Source organism: Pundamilia nyererei, unplaced genomic scaffold (assembly GCF_000239375.1).
Source record: "Pundamilia nyererei isolate P.nyererei 1_Seehausen unplaced genomic scaffold, PunNye1.0 scaffold00091, whole genome shotgun sequence".
Lineage (NCBI taxonomy): Eukaryota > Metazoa > Chordata > Actinopteri > Cichliformes > Cichlidae > Pundamilia > Pundamilia nyererei.
In genome coordinates this window covers 1841340-1856586 of record NW_005187492.1, presented here as the reverse complement: position 1 = coordinate 1856586, position 15247 = coordinate 1841340, and the positions used below count along the sequence as shown (strand labels likewise).

General features: G+C 39.3%; 3 protein-coding genes across 4 annotated transcripts in view; all 3 read left to right on the top strand.

The window, feature by feature from the left end:
- wdr81 (WD repeat domain 81) overlaps nt 1-8355 on the top strand; it is a 14822-nt gene extending 6467 nt beyond the window's left edge. The window contains exons 5-10 of the mRNA XM_013912468.1: nt 84-249; nt 685-850; nt 982-1791; nt 1874-2019; nt 2159-2341; nt 6571-8355. Of these exons, the coding sequence (XP_013767922.1) occupies nt 84-249; nt 685-850; nt 982-1791; nt 1874-2019; nt 2159-2341; nt 6571-6897 (1798 nt within the window). The 3' untranslated portion in view covers nt 6898-8355. The remainder of the gene's footprint in view (nt 1-83; nt 250-684; nt 851-981; nt 1792-1873; nt 2020-2158; nt 2342-6570) is intronic.
- Nucleotides 8356-10153: 1798 nt separating this feature from the next.
- Nucleotides 10154-12098, top strand: serpinf2b (serpin peptidase inhibitor, clade F (alpha-2 antiplasmin, pigment epithelium derived factor), member 2b; the record flags this gene model as incomplete). Its single annotated transcript, XM_005739425.1, has 6 exons — nt 10154-10361; nt 10543-10686; nt 10800-10988; nt 11145-11287; nt 11389-11593; nt 11746-12098. Coding segments are annotated over 6 exons (1242 nt in total), but the record flags the coding sequence as incomplete, so codon positions are not given.
- Nucleotides 12099-13131: 1033 nt separating this feature from the next.
- rpa1 (replication protein A1) overlaps nt 13132-15247 on the top strand; it is a 29157-nt gene continuing 27041 nt past the window's right edge. The window contains exons 1-2 of one of the 2 annotated variants that reach the window (XM_005739369.1): nt 13132-13418; nt 13754-13801. In XM_005739369.1, the coding sequence (XP_005739426.1) occupies nt 13389-13418; nt 13754-13801 (78 nt within the window). In that variant the 5' untranslated portion in view covers nt 13132-13388. The remainder of the gene's footprint in view (nt 13419-13753; nt 13802-15247) is intronic. The other variant, XM_005739368.2, reaches the window with a different exon arrangement.

Below are 15247 nucleotides of genomic sequence, written 5' to 3'. Positions count from 1 at the left end.
AAAAAAAAAAAAAAAAAAAAACTCTGTTACATTAGATCTGTTTATCCTTTGTTTTGTTCTTCCCATTCTGCTGTACTCTGTAGGTTTCCCAGTGGAGTTCAGACACGCACTGTTGTCTGTCTCAAGATACTCAGCCTGATGGCTCTCATCTGTCTACGCATTGGGAGGGAAATGGTGCAGCAGCATATGGCTGACACTTTGCGTCGATTCTTTGCTGTTTTCTCGCTACTGCATTCTCTGCAGCCCCAGGTATGCATACACACACGCGTGCTTTTTCAAAATCTCCAACCTTAGCCGTCACAGCTAAATGCTGACCACCAAAAACTAAATCATAACTCTGACACAGAGGGTCAGGGTCTCAGTTTGGTCCTCACAAAGATGGATAACCCAACAACTAATACATAATGACTCGCGAGTGTTATGTTGCATGTTTGTTTGTTTTTCTAAAAGGCTTTCAACTAGAAATTTGTCACAAATAGCTTCATGAGAAATATTTGACACGAAGTGACAAAACAGTAAAACAAACAAAAAAACTAGATAGAAACCTATAATAACTTTTTTTTTTTAAATAAATGTAAAGGTGTATTTTAGTTACACTTATTTTGTTGGAGTTGCAAAAAAGGAATACAATTTAAAATGACAGTTATGTCAAATATATCAGTATAGTCTGTCTTTATCCTGTAGCTCAACAACGCCCCTCGCAGGGTTGTGGGAGAAGTCACAGTGGTAGATGTCTGTACCACTGAAGAGTCAAATGTGACATATGAGCTGGGGGTCTTGGAAGAGCTGCAGACTGTATTTAACCCTCAAATGGCTCATGCCTCTTACATCCCCTTCTACTGCCTCATCGGTAGGAGATGTCTTATGTTTTGTAATGTAATACTTTATCTAATGGAAATTATCTGTGCTAAAAGTAATATTTGTTTTGTTTTTTTTAATAATAAAGAGATATAAAACGGCATTCTTTTGTCATTGCTCTAGGTGATACAGCAATCCGGAAACTAGTTCCTAATCATGAGCTGGTCTGGGAGTTGGCCCAGTCTTACCATCAGAGTGTAAGTCAGAGTCAAGAAACAACCACCATAGCATCCAGGGTGGATCCACTTCCACCCTCTGGTTTTGGCAGACGTGTGGATTGTAGCACGTTTTCATCCCTCTCAACTAGTTCCACCCTGCAAGGAGACTTGCTTCCTGAGTCAGGCACATTTGGGAGCCACCTCGTAGGAAACCGAATTCAAGTATCCAGAGACACTGACTATGGTGGCTGCTCAAACGTTGGCTTGACTCACCCTTGGGGACGCTCTGGTCATACCACACCTATCATTACAACAGCCTCCACCTTCACAACACCATCCACTGGTGCAGCTTCTTTCTCCTCCTCCTGGGTGACAAGCCCCACGCCAGAGGACAGCGTCTTGAAACAGGAGCTCCCCCGAAGTAGCCGCTCCCTGCAGGGCAACTGGCTGGCCTACTGGCAGTATGAAATTGGTCTTAATCAACAAGATCCACATTTTCACTTCCATCAGATCAGATTACAGAGCTTTCTGGGTCACTCGGGCACCACAAAGTGTTTGGCACCTCTTGCAGGAGAGGATTACTTTCTTTCTGGTAGTAAAGACAAGACTGTGAAGCTTTGGCCGCTGTATAACCACGGTGATGGTACGCAGGATGTGGAGCCCAGGCTGACGTACAACGACCATCGAAAGTCTGTGTTCTATGTTGGACAGCTGGAGGCTTCACAGGAGGTAGTCAGCTGTGATGGTACCGTGCACCTGTGGGACCAGTATACAGGTAGGGAGATGAACTGCAGTGCATTACTACACACAAGTTCAACTGTTTCATTTAGCTTAAATATAAGTTTTTATCTCCTTAGGCAAACAGATCCGCTTGCATGAAACCGTGGATGGGAAGAATCCCATTACAGCTGTCACCACCATGCCTGCTCCACACAGCAGTGTTGTGTACGGCAGCGCAGATTCTGTTCTCCGCTTCATTGATCCTCGCAAGCCTGGCTTGCAGGTAACAATTTCAATCTATCTGTTAAGGCCTAGTTTATACATCACCCACCAATTATTTTTCATTACTGTGTTTTGAAAGCAATAGCTCTTTTGTGCTTCTCTACTATAATAATTATAGCAATCTTTCCCCATGTACTCAGCATGAATTTCGTCTGGCATGCAACAATGTGAGTGCTGGGCTCATCCGTTATCTGGCTGTAAACCCTTCAGGACGCACAGTGGCGGCAGGTTTTTCATCTGGCTTCATTGTTCTGCTAGATGCACGCACAGGGCTTGTACTGAAAGGCTGGCCAGCTCATGAAGGAGACATACTCCAAATGAAGGTATATTTACAGTTTGTATGTGGTGTATGCAGTTTCAGTCAAATGGGTAAGGTGGTATGTCTGGGTGACAGCTTGAGTTGTCAGGGGAGTATGTAGTCAGATTTTGACTGTTGTTCTATACGTGTGCTGGCCAATTTGTCAAGTAGACCTATTTATGTCTTCAGACTACTACTTAGTACTACTGAAGTTCAAACTTGGCATCAGAATGGAAAAGAATTGTGATTTAAGTGATTTTGAACTTAGGATAGTTTTTGGTACCAGATGGGCTGGTTTGATTATTTCAGAACCTGCTGATCTCCTGGGATGTTTCCCACACAACCATCTCTAGTGTTTACAGAGAATAGTCTGAAAAAGAGAAATTATCAGTTAACTTGGTTAAACTGCCTTGTTGAGGAGAATGATTAGACTGCTTTCAGCTGACAGAAGGGCAACAGTAACTCAAACACTTGTTACAGCCAAGGAATGTAGAAGAGCATCTCTGAATGCACAAAGTATCAAACCTTTAAGCAGATGGCTACTTGCCACACCAATAAACTTCAAATAGGAAACTAAGGCTACTTTTTAAATGGGTTCACCAAAGTTGGACAATAGAAAACTGAAAGAATGTTGCCTGTTGCCTAATGTCTCCTCTTTGCTGCAACATTGGGATGGTAGGGTGAGAATTTAGCATAAACAACATGAAAGCAGGCTGAATGTGGTGGTATAATGAGGTAAAGGAAAATTTTCTTTTCTTCTAATGGCTGTTTCCAGCAGGATGATGCACTGTGTCAAAGCGCAAACTAGTTTCTTGAACATGACAATGAGTTCATTGTAGTCGACTGGCCTCCACATTCACCAGATCTCAATCCAATCGAGCACGTCTGGAATGTGGTGGAGCAGGAGTTTGACATCGTGGATGTGCAGTCAACAAATCTGCAGTAACTGTGTGATGCTGTTATTTCAATATAGATCAAATGTAGATAAAAAGAAGGTAAAGGTTTATTCAGGTTAGAATAATACTTTCTCAATGTATATGATACTTTGATTCATGAACCTCAATCTTTGGCTACGTTCACACTGTAGGCGAAAGCGCATCAAATCTGACTTTTTTTGACCCTATGCGACCCATATCCGATAGGGGTGCAACGATATTCGTATCAATATTGAACCGTTCGATACAGTACTTTTGGTTCGGTACCCATATGTATCGAACAATACAAAACTTTTAATTTATTTTATCAACTTTCCTTCTGACATGCTGTCTGTGTTGAGCGCTCAGTGGATCTGCGCTCGACAGTGCAGCCTAGGCGGAGTAGTCGAACGCAGATTCACTGAGCGCAGGGCAAGCTAGCAAGACAGAAGTTAAGCTCTCCTTGCAACATGGCAAATTGAACCTCCCCCACCCTAATTCAGATCTGACGTTTGGAACTATTTTGGTTTTCATGTGACGTATGACCCTGAAGGTAAGCGCGTCATGGACAAAAGTAAAACAGTATGTTGGATGTGCCACGCAATGCTCAATTACATTGGTGTGAACTAGTGCGTTAGCGCAGTTAGCTCATTAAGGTTTTGGCCGTCCAGCCCCACGCACAGGGCGTTCCGCGGTAGCTCGTTAACGGAGATTTGCCGTGTTGTGGCGTCAACGTCATTTCAGATTAACGCTGACAGCACTAGTGGGAACACAACAAATATGACTGCACATTTACGCTGACATCATCCTAGTGCAAAGACAAGTGGAAGCAGAGTCATTTAGACAGCCGTTAGCACATGATTCTCCTTATGGGGACCTGATATGTTTAATATGCTGCTGAGAATATAGCCCAGAAGAAGCGTATAGTATAGCTTTTATTTTGGAAAGAGCCATTTCTCTAATAAACTCTTTTCCAAAGATGAGTGATTCCTCAATCAGATATATTTATTTTTATTACTTTGTTGTTTCAGCAACATTAAATTTAAAAACTGTACTTTTGAGTTAAAATATATATTTATAATTTTAATAAATGACAAATTAAAAAGGCATGAACATTTTTTTTTTATTTTTTTTTTTGTATCGAAAAAATATCGAACCATGACACCGAAGTACCGAACCGTGAATTTTGTGTATCATTGCACCCCTAATATCCGATCATGGTGTGACAGTGTGAACAGCACAAATCCGATATTTTCAAATCCGACCTGGGTCATTTTCGTATGTGGATCTGAATCCGATACATATCTGATGTTTTAGAAAGCGACTGCTGTTTGAATGGTCATGTCGCATTAAATCCATCTTTCACGTCACTGACACAAGACAGACGCCAATTATCAGCACCGGAGAAGACAAACGATAAAGCATGTCGGCCGAAACTAGAGACAGAGGGAGTCAGTGGACAGAAACTGAGGTTTTGGACTTGATTAGCATATGGGGTGACAATTCCATTCAAGCTAAACTTGAAGGGTCGTATCGTGACCAGGCTGTGTTCGAGTGTGAACGAGGGCACAGGCGAACGTGGCTACAGTGTCAGAGGAAAGTGAAGAGCCTCAGAGCAAAGTTTAAAGAAGCTGAAGATGTAAACAAACAAAGCGGACGTGGTCAAGTCACCTGCCCGTTTTATGATTAGTTTGGGCGACAAACCCAGCTGTCACCTGGCTGTGATGTCTTTTGTGCATGCGGGCCACCTTGAGGGCCGTGAACCGTTCACACTAGAGCGTGTTTGCTGTCACATTTTATTTGTAATGTGAACAACCAGACAAAAAAAAAATCTGATTTGATCAAAAAATCGGACTTGAGCATTAAGACCTGCAGTGTGAATGTAGCCTTTGTTACACCAAGTACCAGTCAAGTTGTTTACAGAAGACTTGGGCTGGATGCATGGGAATCATGAGGTTGTTAGATATATTGGTCTCTGCTTTGGTCAAACTTTTTATTTTGTCACCAGGAGCAGTTAGTATGGGGTCAGATGATTGGATTATATAAAATCCAAGACCCCTGCAGTTATTTATTGGTATAATGTAACCATTTCATTGTACACTTCAACCAGCTCAATCTGGGCTGTACAAAATCACTATCGGGCTTTCTGGTAAACATTGGAAACTTCTGGATGACCACACAGCCCACGCAGTGCACAGCTAATCGCTCATCAGTTGCATAGACTCCATCGCTCTGAGTGACCCACATTACATCAGACACAAAATGGAAAATTTTGTTCTGTTACCTACTTGAACTGTTTTTGATGTACTTGGTATAATAGCAGCATCATCGCATTTTCCTCCTCTGATTACTGAAAAATGCATTTTATTATGTATGTGCATCTAACCTCTAGTTTGATAAGTGTAGTAATAAAGTAGTGATAATTTACCAGCGTTTATTTAAGATTTACAGATATTGCCTGACACCAGGATTGTCTAAAAAAGGGGTCAGACTTTTTTGCTGTTGGATTCCTAAACTAATTTACTCAAGCCAGGAAGTGTAGCTGTGTTGTTCAGTGGTCAGGTAAATAAATATTAAAACAGTCAGTCAAGTGTCTTTTATTTTTTGGTATTCCCCATAGGTAGTGATTCAGAGATACTAAGGGGCACAGAGATGGTGAAAGTTGTACCTAGCAAATATGTTGTCAACATAGTGCAAACTTTATTTAACCCCAAATTAGGTCAGAGATAAGGGCCCCAGTTTTAAACTCACAAGTTTGGGCAAATATGGACACAGGTTAGGTATTAGAAAGACCACGGAGATTTCTCATTGGCGCGCACACATCACTCGGACCTCCCCCCCCTTTTTTTTTTCTTTTTTTTTTTTTCTTACCTGCAGCAGCCTATTCCAAATGTACTTTAAATATTAATTTTCCTTGCTTCTAACTGAAGGTTAGGAATCTATGGATACAGAACATGTTATTCAGTGGTTGTTATTTATTTTGTTTTTTTGTTTTTTCAATGGTAGTTACTGATAGTAAATGATTATTTAGAAACTTAATATAAACAAGGCTAAAGGCTGATTTTTGTCTGTCTGAATATGTGCGAAATGTTTCTGTTTTAAAGATATTTTCATAATAAAACCCCTTTGCCATTTAATTTTATTTACTAAGAGTCTGTGTTTCTGTGTTTATTCAGCTCATCTTTTGTTGTATTCCTTAAATTTTAGAGTATTTGCAAGGTCTATAATGATTTTGCTGTATTTGACATTTTAGTCTTTTTTCCTAATTTTTGTTTTGTTTTAATTTACTGGGACACGACATCCACAATCACTGATTCTTGTTTCTTGTTTTATTTTTCAGGCTGCAGAAGCAAATATTGTTATCAGCTCCTCCACTGACTACACACTGACTGTGTGGAAAGATCTGGAACACAAGCCTCTTCGCCTGTACAAGTCACCATCCGACCCCATCCACGCCTTTGACCTTTACGGTTCAGAGATTGTAACGGGAACAGTGGCTAATAAGATCGGAGTGTACTCTATGGCTGATATCTCCCTGAGCCCCGTTAGTAGCACAAAACTGAGCACGGAGAACTTCCGCGGTACTCTGACCAGCCTTGCGGTCCTGCCCACCAAGAGGCTTCTGCTGCTGGGCTCTGAGAACGGTGCCATTAGGTTATTGGCTTAAATCAATAGTTACAAGCTATACTAAACACTCTCTGCATTGACCTTCAAAGTGTCTTATTCATGCCAGATGCCAAGTGTCTGAGCTCCTCTGTCCCTTCTGTGCTTTTGGTCAATTATACTGATAGGGCAGGTTGTCATATCCTTTAAACTGTTTGTTGAATGAGGCAGCACAAGTAGAGGCATTGTATAAGCTTCATGTCTACTGCATATTGCCATTGAGGCTATTGACATGCATCATGTACATTGATATTGAATTCCTTTATTATTTTGTTCTTTTAAACCTATAAATGTATATACGAGGAGATTCTCATATAGACAAGGTCACTTATTCTTTTGACTAGGTTCCTTATTCTGTTCAAAGGAATGAATTGGAAGACAAGCTCAGGAAGGTCTTATGTAGTGTTTACACTTTTCCAAATAGATGCATAACAAAACCAAAAATACATTGACCTCACCTTTTATTTCCCTCATGATAGAACAAATATGTATCCAAATGCACTGATTAAACTATGCAGTATTTGTAGATCACATCCTTTGTTTGTGTTAGTGTTGCTCCATTTTTCATTAGATATTTCAGTGTTTGTGTATACATCACGAACAATAAAAGTACACTCGCTGTTGTGATGACAGTCTTGGTGTATCTTCTCAGAGAGGAGACACTTAAGTTGTCACATTAAAAAGTTAGTGACTGATGCACAGCCTTTATTCTACTGCACAAGTATGGCCTGAATTGTAACATTTAGAGTCTCACTCAGATTTTAAAGATTGAATGTTTTTTTTTTTTTATCCACTAATAAATTACTTGAAGTTGCTTTGGGATTTTCTAAACAATGTTTAGGTATTCTTGATTTAACACTTCACAAAAACCTGTAGCAACAATACACTGGAAGCGGAATCCGGCAGATGCTGCTTTAAGTGGGTTTGCCAACTATTGCAGAGACTTCTGTAATCAGCTTCTTCTAATTTTTGACTTTAAAAGCTAGCATCAGAACAGTCAATGCCAAGATAAACTGCTTTTGTATTTTAACCATTATGTTTAACTGCTTAAACTGCTGAGATGGCAACAGAAGCTACAGATCAATAAATGTATTGTATAATGTAGTCATGGTGTGATGCAAATTAACATACAGTTGAAATTTTGCTCCTTAAAATTAGCCCAATCTCAAGTTTACAAAGTTTAGTAGCATTTAACTATGAAAGCTCTGCTCTTTGCCTACTTTTCTAATTATTTGCCTAAAGTTCAAAATTGTTAAGTGTACTACATGTTTTGAATTTTTTGTTTTTGTTTTAATTTTGTTTTTTAGAAAATCCAGAGTGAAAGCGCAACCATTAAAAAGACCAACGTTGTTTTAAAGTTTGTAGTTGCACATTGATAATTGGTTACAATCGATATTCTGTCTCCGAACATTTTACAAGAAGTCAGTGAAAAACGTATTTATTAACTGGATTAATAAAAATTACTCCAATGTTTTTCTGTGTGTGTACCAGTTGTTCTGTGATTCACATACATTGACTGCTAGCATGTCCTTAGATCTTGGCTGAATCACTAAAGCTCAGATTGTACAAAGTCCTCTTTGTGTTTGCAGACTGCAGTCATGTGATCTGAAAGATATCGTTTTTGCTTAGTGGTAAAATGTGACCAAGTCCAACAAATGAGTATATATATATTTCTTTGAGAATCTAAAGGGTATTATTGGTCACAACACAAAACAGTGATTTGTTAACCGAAGCCTCTGGTTTTGCTGCCTGAGATCTTAAGTTAATTATGGATTAAATCCAGGGCTTCTGGGAAATGTGGGGGTGTGTTCTCTGACATCAAATGTATTACTTTGAAATAAGCAACTTGTATTTGTTTACTGACACAAAGCTGGATTAATCAGACCTTTGCAATAAGTTGCTGTGTTTCCTTTGGATTTAAATGCGTCATGAAATTATCACCTCCCCACTGACGTGCTAAATAGCTGCTCGTGTTTAGCTTCAACATTTAACCCTGCAAGAGTTTCCAGAGCTACATTTACAAACAAATAGTGGCTTAAATGAGGCCCCAATCAATCTAAGTTGATATTTAACTGTTTGCTGAGCAAATGCCAATCTCTTACTCCCAGGAATCCTGACATGCGCCGCACTTAGTTGCTCTTTTTTTGGACAAGCCAGCAAGTTTTTTTTCTAATTTAAATATAAGGTAAGACATACTCACATATTTAAACACTCCTGCACATTTGAATACTTTAAAGACTTAAATGATTACACAAAATATCACTGTTTTAACATTTTTCATGTATAAGGTCTGCAAGGGAGGTAATGTTGCAATCCGAGTTAATGCCTTTTTGACATTTGACTTAGATTTCCATACCATGTTTAAATACCACAGTACAAATGGTTTTCAAAATATTTGTAAAGCAAATAATTATTTAGAGATTAATCTGCTCTATTATAATGTGCTTTGGCAACTTGAATAATACTTGAAAGTACACAATTTATGGTTGAAATCCACATGTGTTTTAGGCACATTTCTGGGGATTTCCTTTGAAAGTGAGCGCAACTAAGTAGAGTGAAAGTGCTCAATTCTTTCAGACAATCCATCAAAGTAATTCTAAATAAAGGTGAGGAATGTTGTGTCTTAATGTCTTTCTTTTTTCAATAGCTTGTAACTATTAGCTGGAAGAATGAATATGGTGCTTTCAGAGGCATACTCATTTTTATCGCATAGCATGCTAAATTGCAGTGAGCATGAAAGGTAATTGTGTCGATCCATAAAATCTAAGCAGGATATAGAATTTTGCCATTAACCTAATTTTCTCTTTCACAGTTGCATTGTGAGGAAATGGACCTCTGCCTGACACTCCTGTTGATCTATCTCTGTAGCCAAGGAGCCACTGTAAACCTCTTAAAGATCTCAAAAAATCACTGTTAAGATTATACTGGATGATTACGTCCTGTGCCGATTGTTAATCTATATTATCTTTGTGCTCAACAGAATGCTGAGGTGGAAGAAAATCAACCAGTCTCGCTGGTGCCTCTTACAAAACCAGAGGAGGTTAGAGTCAAAATGCTTTTGCTGTCTTTTTTTTCTTTCTTTTTGTTTTTCCGTGGTCATGGTTCTGGACTCCTAAATTAACAACTTGGAAAATAATAAGCTTTGGAATTCTGATGTGTGTCTATAGGAAACAGGACACAGCAGTACAGCACAGCCAGAATCCGCCGGTACTACAGAAGCCTCTATAATTACAACATCCTATCAACCACCTACAACAAGTAGTGGGCCCACTGGAGCCTCGTCGACAGAAGAAGATGATGGGGGTTGTCTGTCTCTTGGCAGAAGCCCACATTCCAAGGAAATTGTTGCTGCTGCCATTCAGAAAATGGGTGTGCAGCTGCTGCAGAACCTGGAGATGACGCCAGAGCAGCCAAATATTATCATATCTCCTTTAAGCATATCTCTAGGCCTTTCCCAGCTGGCTTTAGGTATGCATGTCTTGTTAATGTGCTTTTACTGCATCATTTTATCTAAGCAAGTTGTTATTTTTATATGGTGTTACCACATCTGATGAATTGTGTCAGCAACTTACCCTAGTTTATTGTTGTCTAGAGAACACCATATTTCTCATCCAGTAATTGTACCCCTCTTTTTTTTCTCTTTTTACAGGTGCTGTAAATGAGACGAGGGAACTGCTGATGCATCATCTTCATGAAAACACTCTCCCCTGCTACCACCAGTCTCTGCATAGTATCTTGATGCAGCTAAAAAACAGTGATCTACACATTGCCACACGTATCTTTCTGCGTGAAGGTTATGACTGAGAAGATTGTGTCTTTAAATTTTAAAACAATTTTTCTCGTTACACCTTAAAGATGATCTGAGAGTATTTAGGAGAAATAAAGTCGGGATGTTTATGTTTTTAGGGTTTAAGCCAAAGGAAGTATTTGTCAATGAGTCTCATCGCTTTTATCGCTCGGAACCAGCAATCTTGGAGAATCTGGAGCAAATAAACACATGGGTAGAGAACGCAACTCAAGGAAAGATAGCTGACTTCCTTTCTGCTTTACCTCCCAATCTGCTTCTCGTGCTCATTAATGCCGTCCATTTCAAAGGTGAGTGAGATTTTTAAATGCCACTGTATTTGTAAAATTCTGCCCATTTTATAAGATACTGTTTCCTCTCTAATCCCGAATGAAATCGACTGTTCCGAAGTGTTTTACATTTTGCTGCTATCTCAAACCGAGATCCTCCCTCCTTTGCTCCCACAGGAGAGTGGAAAGCTCGATTTGACCCCCGCTTTACCTCCAGAGGTGTGTTCTATCTCGATGAACAGCACATGGTTGATGTAGAGGTAATGGAAGATGCCAAACATCCCTTGAGTTTCTTCATTGATCATGAACTGGAGGCTCAGGTAAAACAAAAATATTTTCAAACCTCAAATGTTTGAAGAGAAAATTAAATTCCTTGGATACCCTCCATTTTACTAAAGCGCCATTCTTTTTCTTTGTGCAGGTAGCAAGCTTCCCATTCCTGAAGTCTATGAGTTTGTTGGTGGTCGTGCCTATGTCTTTGCAGACAAATATCTCTTCACTTGCTGCAAAGATCGATGTCTCTAACCTTTATAATCGACTGCCCAAAGAGAGGGCAGTTCAAGTAAAAGTCCCCAAATTCAAACTAGAGTATGGACAAGAGTTAAAAGATGTCTTTATCAAATTGGGTAAGACCTGTTTTCTGTGAACTTAGTGTTACATTTATAATTCATGACTTATACATTACATTATTGCTTGATGAAACTGCTGGACTTTGTGTGAGATAAAGGTAGCGACATTTAACCCATGAACTGACCTTATACTCTGTGCTCTTTGTTAGGCCTTGGTGAGATATTTTCTTCTCCCAACTTGGCTGAGATTTCAGATGGCCCTCTGCTGGTGTCCAGTGTAATGCATAAGTCCAGCATGGAGATAAATGAGGATGGTGCAGAGGCAGCTGCAGCTACTACTGTGGTTATTTCAAGGGCATCCAATCCAGTTTTCCATCTCAGCCAACCCTTCTTCTTTGCACTTATGCATGATGTAACTAAAATACCGATTTTTATGGGTGTAATCAACAACCCCAATCCCGGCGCTCCTGTCCTACAGAAAGGGGAATTTGGAAGCAAGGATAAAGTGGGATTTCCCATTGACAAGAATGATGGGGCCCAATTTGGAGGCCCACCTAAGTAAGGACTAAAACCCTTTACAGCTCTTCCAGAGAAACTCAGACCAGTACAGGAAAGACTATTAGTTAACTCAATCAAAATATTTGTGAAAACTGATTCTGTGAACAAAATGGGGAGCCCAAAACTTGAGTATTCCTTTAAAATAATATAGTTGCTATTAGATGAGATGTCCTTGTCAAAAATAATAATTAAACAAAAAAAGTATGGTCATTGTTGCTTATACTGAGCCTATTTCAATTTGATGGCACATACATTTTGATCTCAACACAAAGTAAATTGGTTAGTGTCAGTATGAATCAGTATGTGTATTGGATGGTTTGATGTAATGACTCAATAAACTGAACTGATTTGAATCACACGTCATGCTTATGAGTTTCATTGTGACACATCGTGAAAACAGGTCGAAGCTTCAGCAACACTAAGACTACAACTTTATTACTTGACCAGCGCGTTTCGGCCTGTGGATGACCCTGGCTACAGACCAAAACGCTGACTTTTTCAGATCCTTGTTTTTCACCATGCAGCTTAGAAGTAGGTGAAGTTGTGGTGAAAACCTTCATTCTGTTTTCAAAATGACATATCTTTAAAAGAAAAGGGTTATTGTAAGTTGTTGCATTTCTAAAACTGGGAAAATGTAATGACGCAAACAGTGGTAGGGAGTATTCTTACATATATTGTCTCAGCAATTTCTTGCTGTGGATAATTGTCTTTGCCTCTTCTTTTCAGGTAATGAAGTGGTATCTTCTACCTCACCATTTTTCTTTTTGTGATTGTTATGAAAAAGACTTGACGGACACGATCTTCCTAAATGCAAAGAAAAGAAGCAGATGTTCAGTTAACATTACAGTTCGGTTTTTTTTTGGCAAATAAAAATATTAACATATCAAATCTATGTTCCTTAAGGGATTTCTTTGTATCTTACAAAAAATGTTACGGTAAAGTCTGAAGAATCCCAGTTTCCTATAAATGGGAAGGCACCATGAAACCCGCCTGACGTCACGTCATTGTTGGCGGTGAGGTGACTTTAGCGAAGCTGATCTCTGATCAGTTTTCAGTATAACCAAGACACGCAGATGCACGATGTTTAGAAAGGCTAAACTGAACGCAGATCTGTAAACGGAAACGGAAGTCGTGGCAGCGCATACGCGCCTTGGCGCGTTGTTACAAGCTGTTGGCGCCACGGTCATAATTTTGTTGCTTACTGTCAGTGCTAGTAGTACTGAGGTTCTGTCTTGTTAAAACTTAAAAGATATTTTTCTTTTGTTGTGGTAGCTAAAATCACCCTTTGTCAGCCATGACGAAACTCTCGGAGGGAACAATAGAGGTATGGTTTATTTTTACAGCATAAATATTACGCCGTTTAATACTGCAAGCTGTAGAAGCTCAATGTAAATTGGCGCCGTCTACTTAATGGTGTCTTTGTTTAGGTGGAGTTGTTCGCTATCGTACGTTTGTTTGCATATTTTTGCATCCGCTGTAATCAGAACTGCGAACGTTGTTCGACGGTAGCTTAATTTGATATTAGCGGTTATTTACGTTTGTGTCTTCTAAAAACTGTGATTGTAGCAAAATGTGTTAAAGTCAAGGAGGAAAAGTGTGGTTTTGTTTTCGACAATAGTTATATTAAATGTAGAATTTATTATCTGAACGTATTTATAGGCTCTTTCAAATGGCACCGGTGTCAGCGACGCAGTGCTTCAGTTGGTGGTGAGTAGCAACTTATTTAATTATTTATTTTTTTGAAAATGTATATTTAATATTACTCAACACAACCACATATATTTAAATGAGATGAGATGAATTCTGCAAAACAAAGCTGGATTAGTTCTAGGTCATTCCATGAAAAATCAATCCGTAGTCCCCGCCTAACTTTTTTATTTTATTTTAATGGAGGCCTGCACGTTTTTAACTTAACCCTTGGATGCACAACTTACCAGTACCTACACTCTTCCACGAGTGGGGTCAAAAATGATCCCAAATAGAAACAATGCATTTTGCTATAAACTCGGTTGTTATTCTTCAAAATCTTTAAAACGAAGAGTTGTAATATTTTTATATTTGAGGTATTCCTCATAAAACATGTTTGTGACATGAGGCCCTTTACATTTTTATTTATTTTTTCATTAATTTTAAGAAATTGCAGTTTTTGTATCACTTGTGTATGCTTGCTCAGCATATACTGCAGAAGCTGGGCCTTCCCTCTGAAAGGCACAAGTTGTTCAGCCACTGTAACACAATCACTGAGAATAAATTTCTACCTGCAGTTGACCAGGAACAGGCCCCATATGTAGCTGAAAGCTGCCATATGGTTTGTTTTCAGTCGGTAGGCTCTGGTCCTCTTGTCATCAAAGTGCAAGAAACATCAAATATCTTTAAATCTTTGAATTGATATAGTGGCCTTGTACAATGGGTTATGCAGAGGACTCCCAAAAAGCACACCGACTGGTACATCCCAGTTCTTCTCACTTCCTGCAAAAATGGTCAATCAAATGAAGGCCCGAGCTTATGTTTGATTATATTTTTCCACTCTTTTCCCCTGTCTGTGGCTACTCTTCGTGCCTCCATGTTTGTGTATGACAGCACCTCTTCTATTATATTATCAGACATGAACATCTTCCACGCATCTATTGGGGAGACAGTACTAAACCCAACTGCAAGCCCTGGCCGACTAATTCAGAATATTGTGGCTAGAGCAGTAAGAGGGGCTCATTCTGTTAGACTCAATATCCATTTGCTCTTCAGAGGACTCATCAGAGGGCTCCTGTATCTGACTGGCCTTGTTAAGTGGGTCATTTGTAGGTCCACAGGGATCCTAGCTGGCCTCATAGCAGCTATGCTACTTTAAATATAAAGTAGCATGGCATTTAAATATAAAAAAAACCCAAAACAAACATCAGAAAGGACAATGTTTGAAATGCACAGGAAACTATAAACAGGGCTGCACATAAATGGTCCGCAGGTACGCATTTGCAGAACCAGATAAGAAGTTGGAATGCGCGTTTGCGAACATAAGATGTTCTGGAGGAGGACAGACATTTGTTCAGAACTCTTAAAGATGTCGAAAAAGCAAGCTCCGTAGGCAATTACTTTGGTGTTCCTCCACAACAAAACAAGCGCCTATTCTCTGAATTTCCGGGAATACTTTTATTTTGA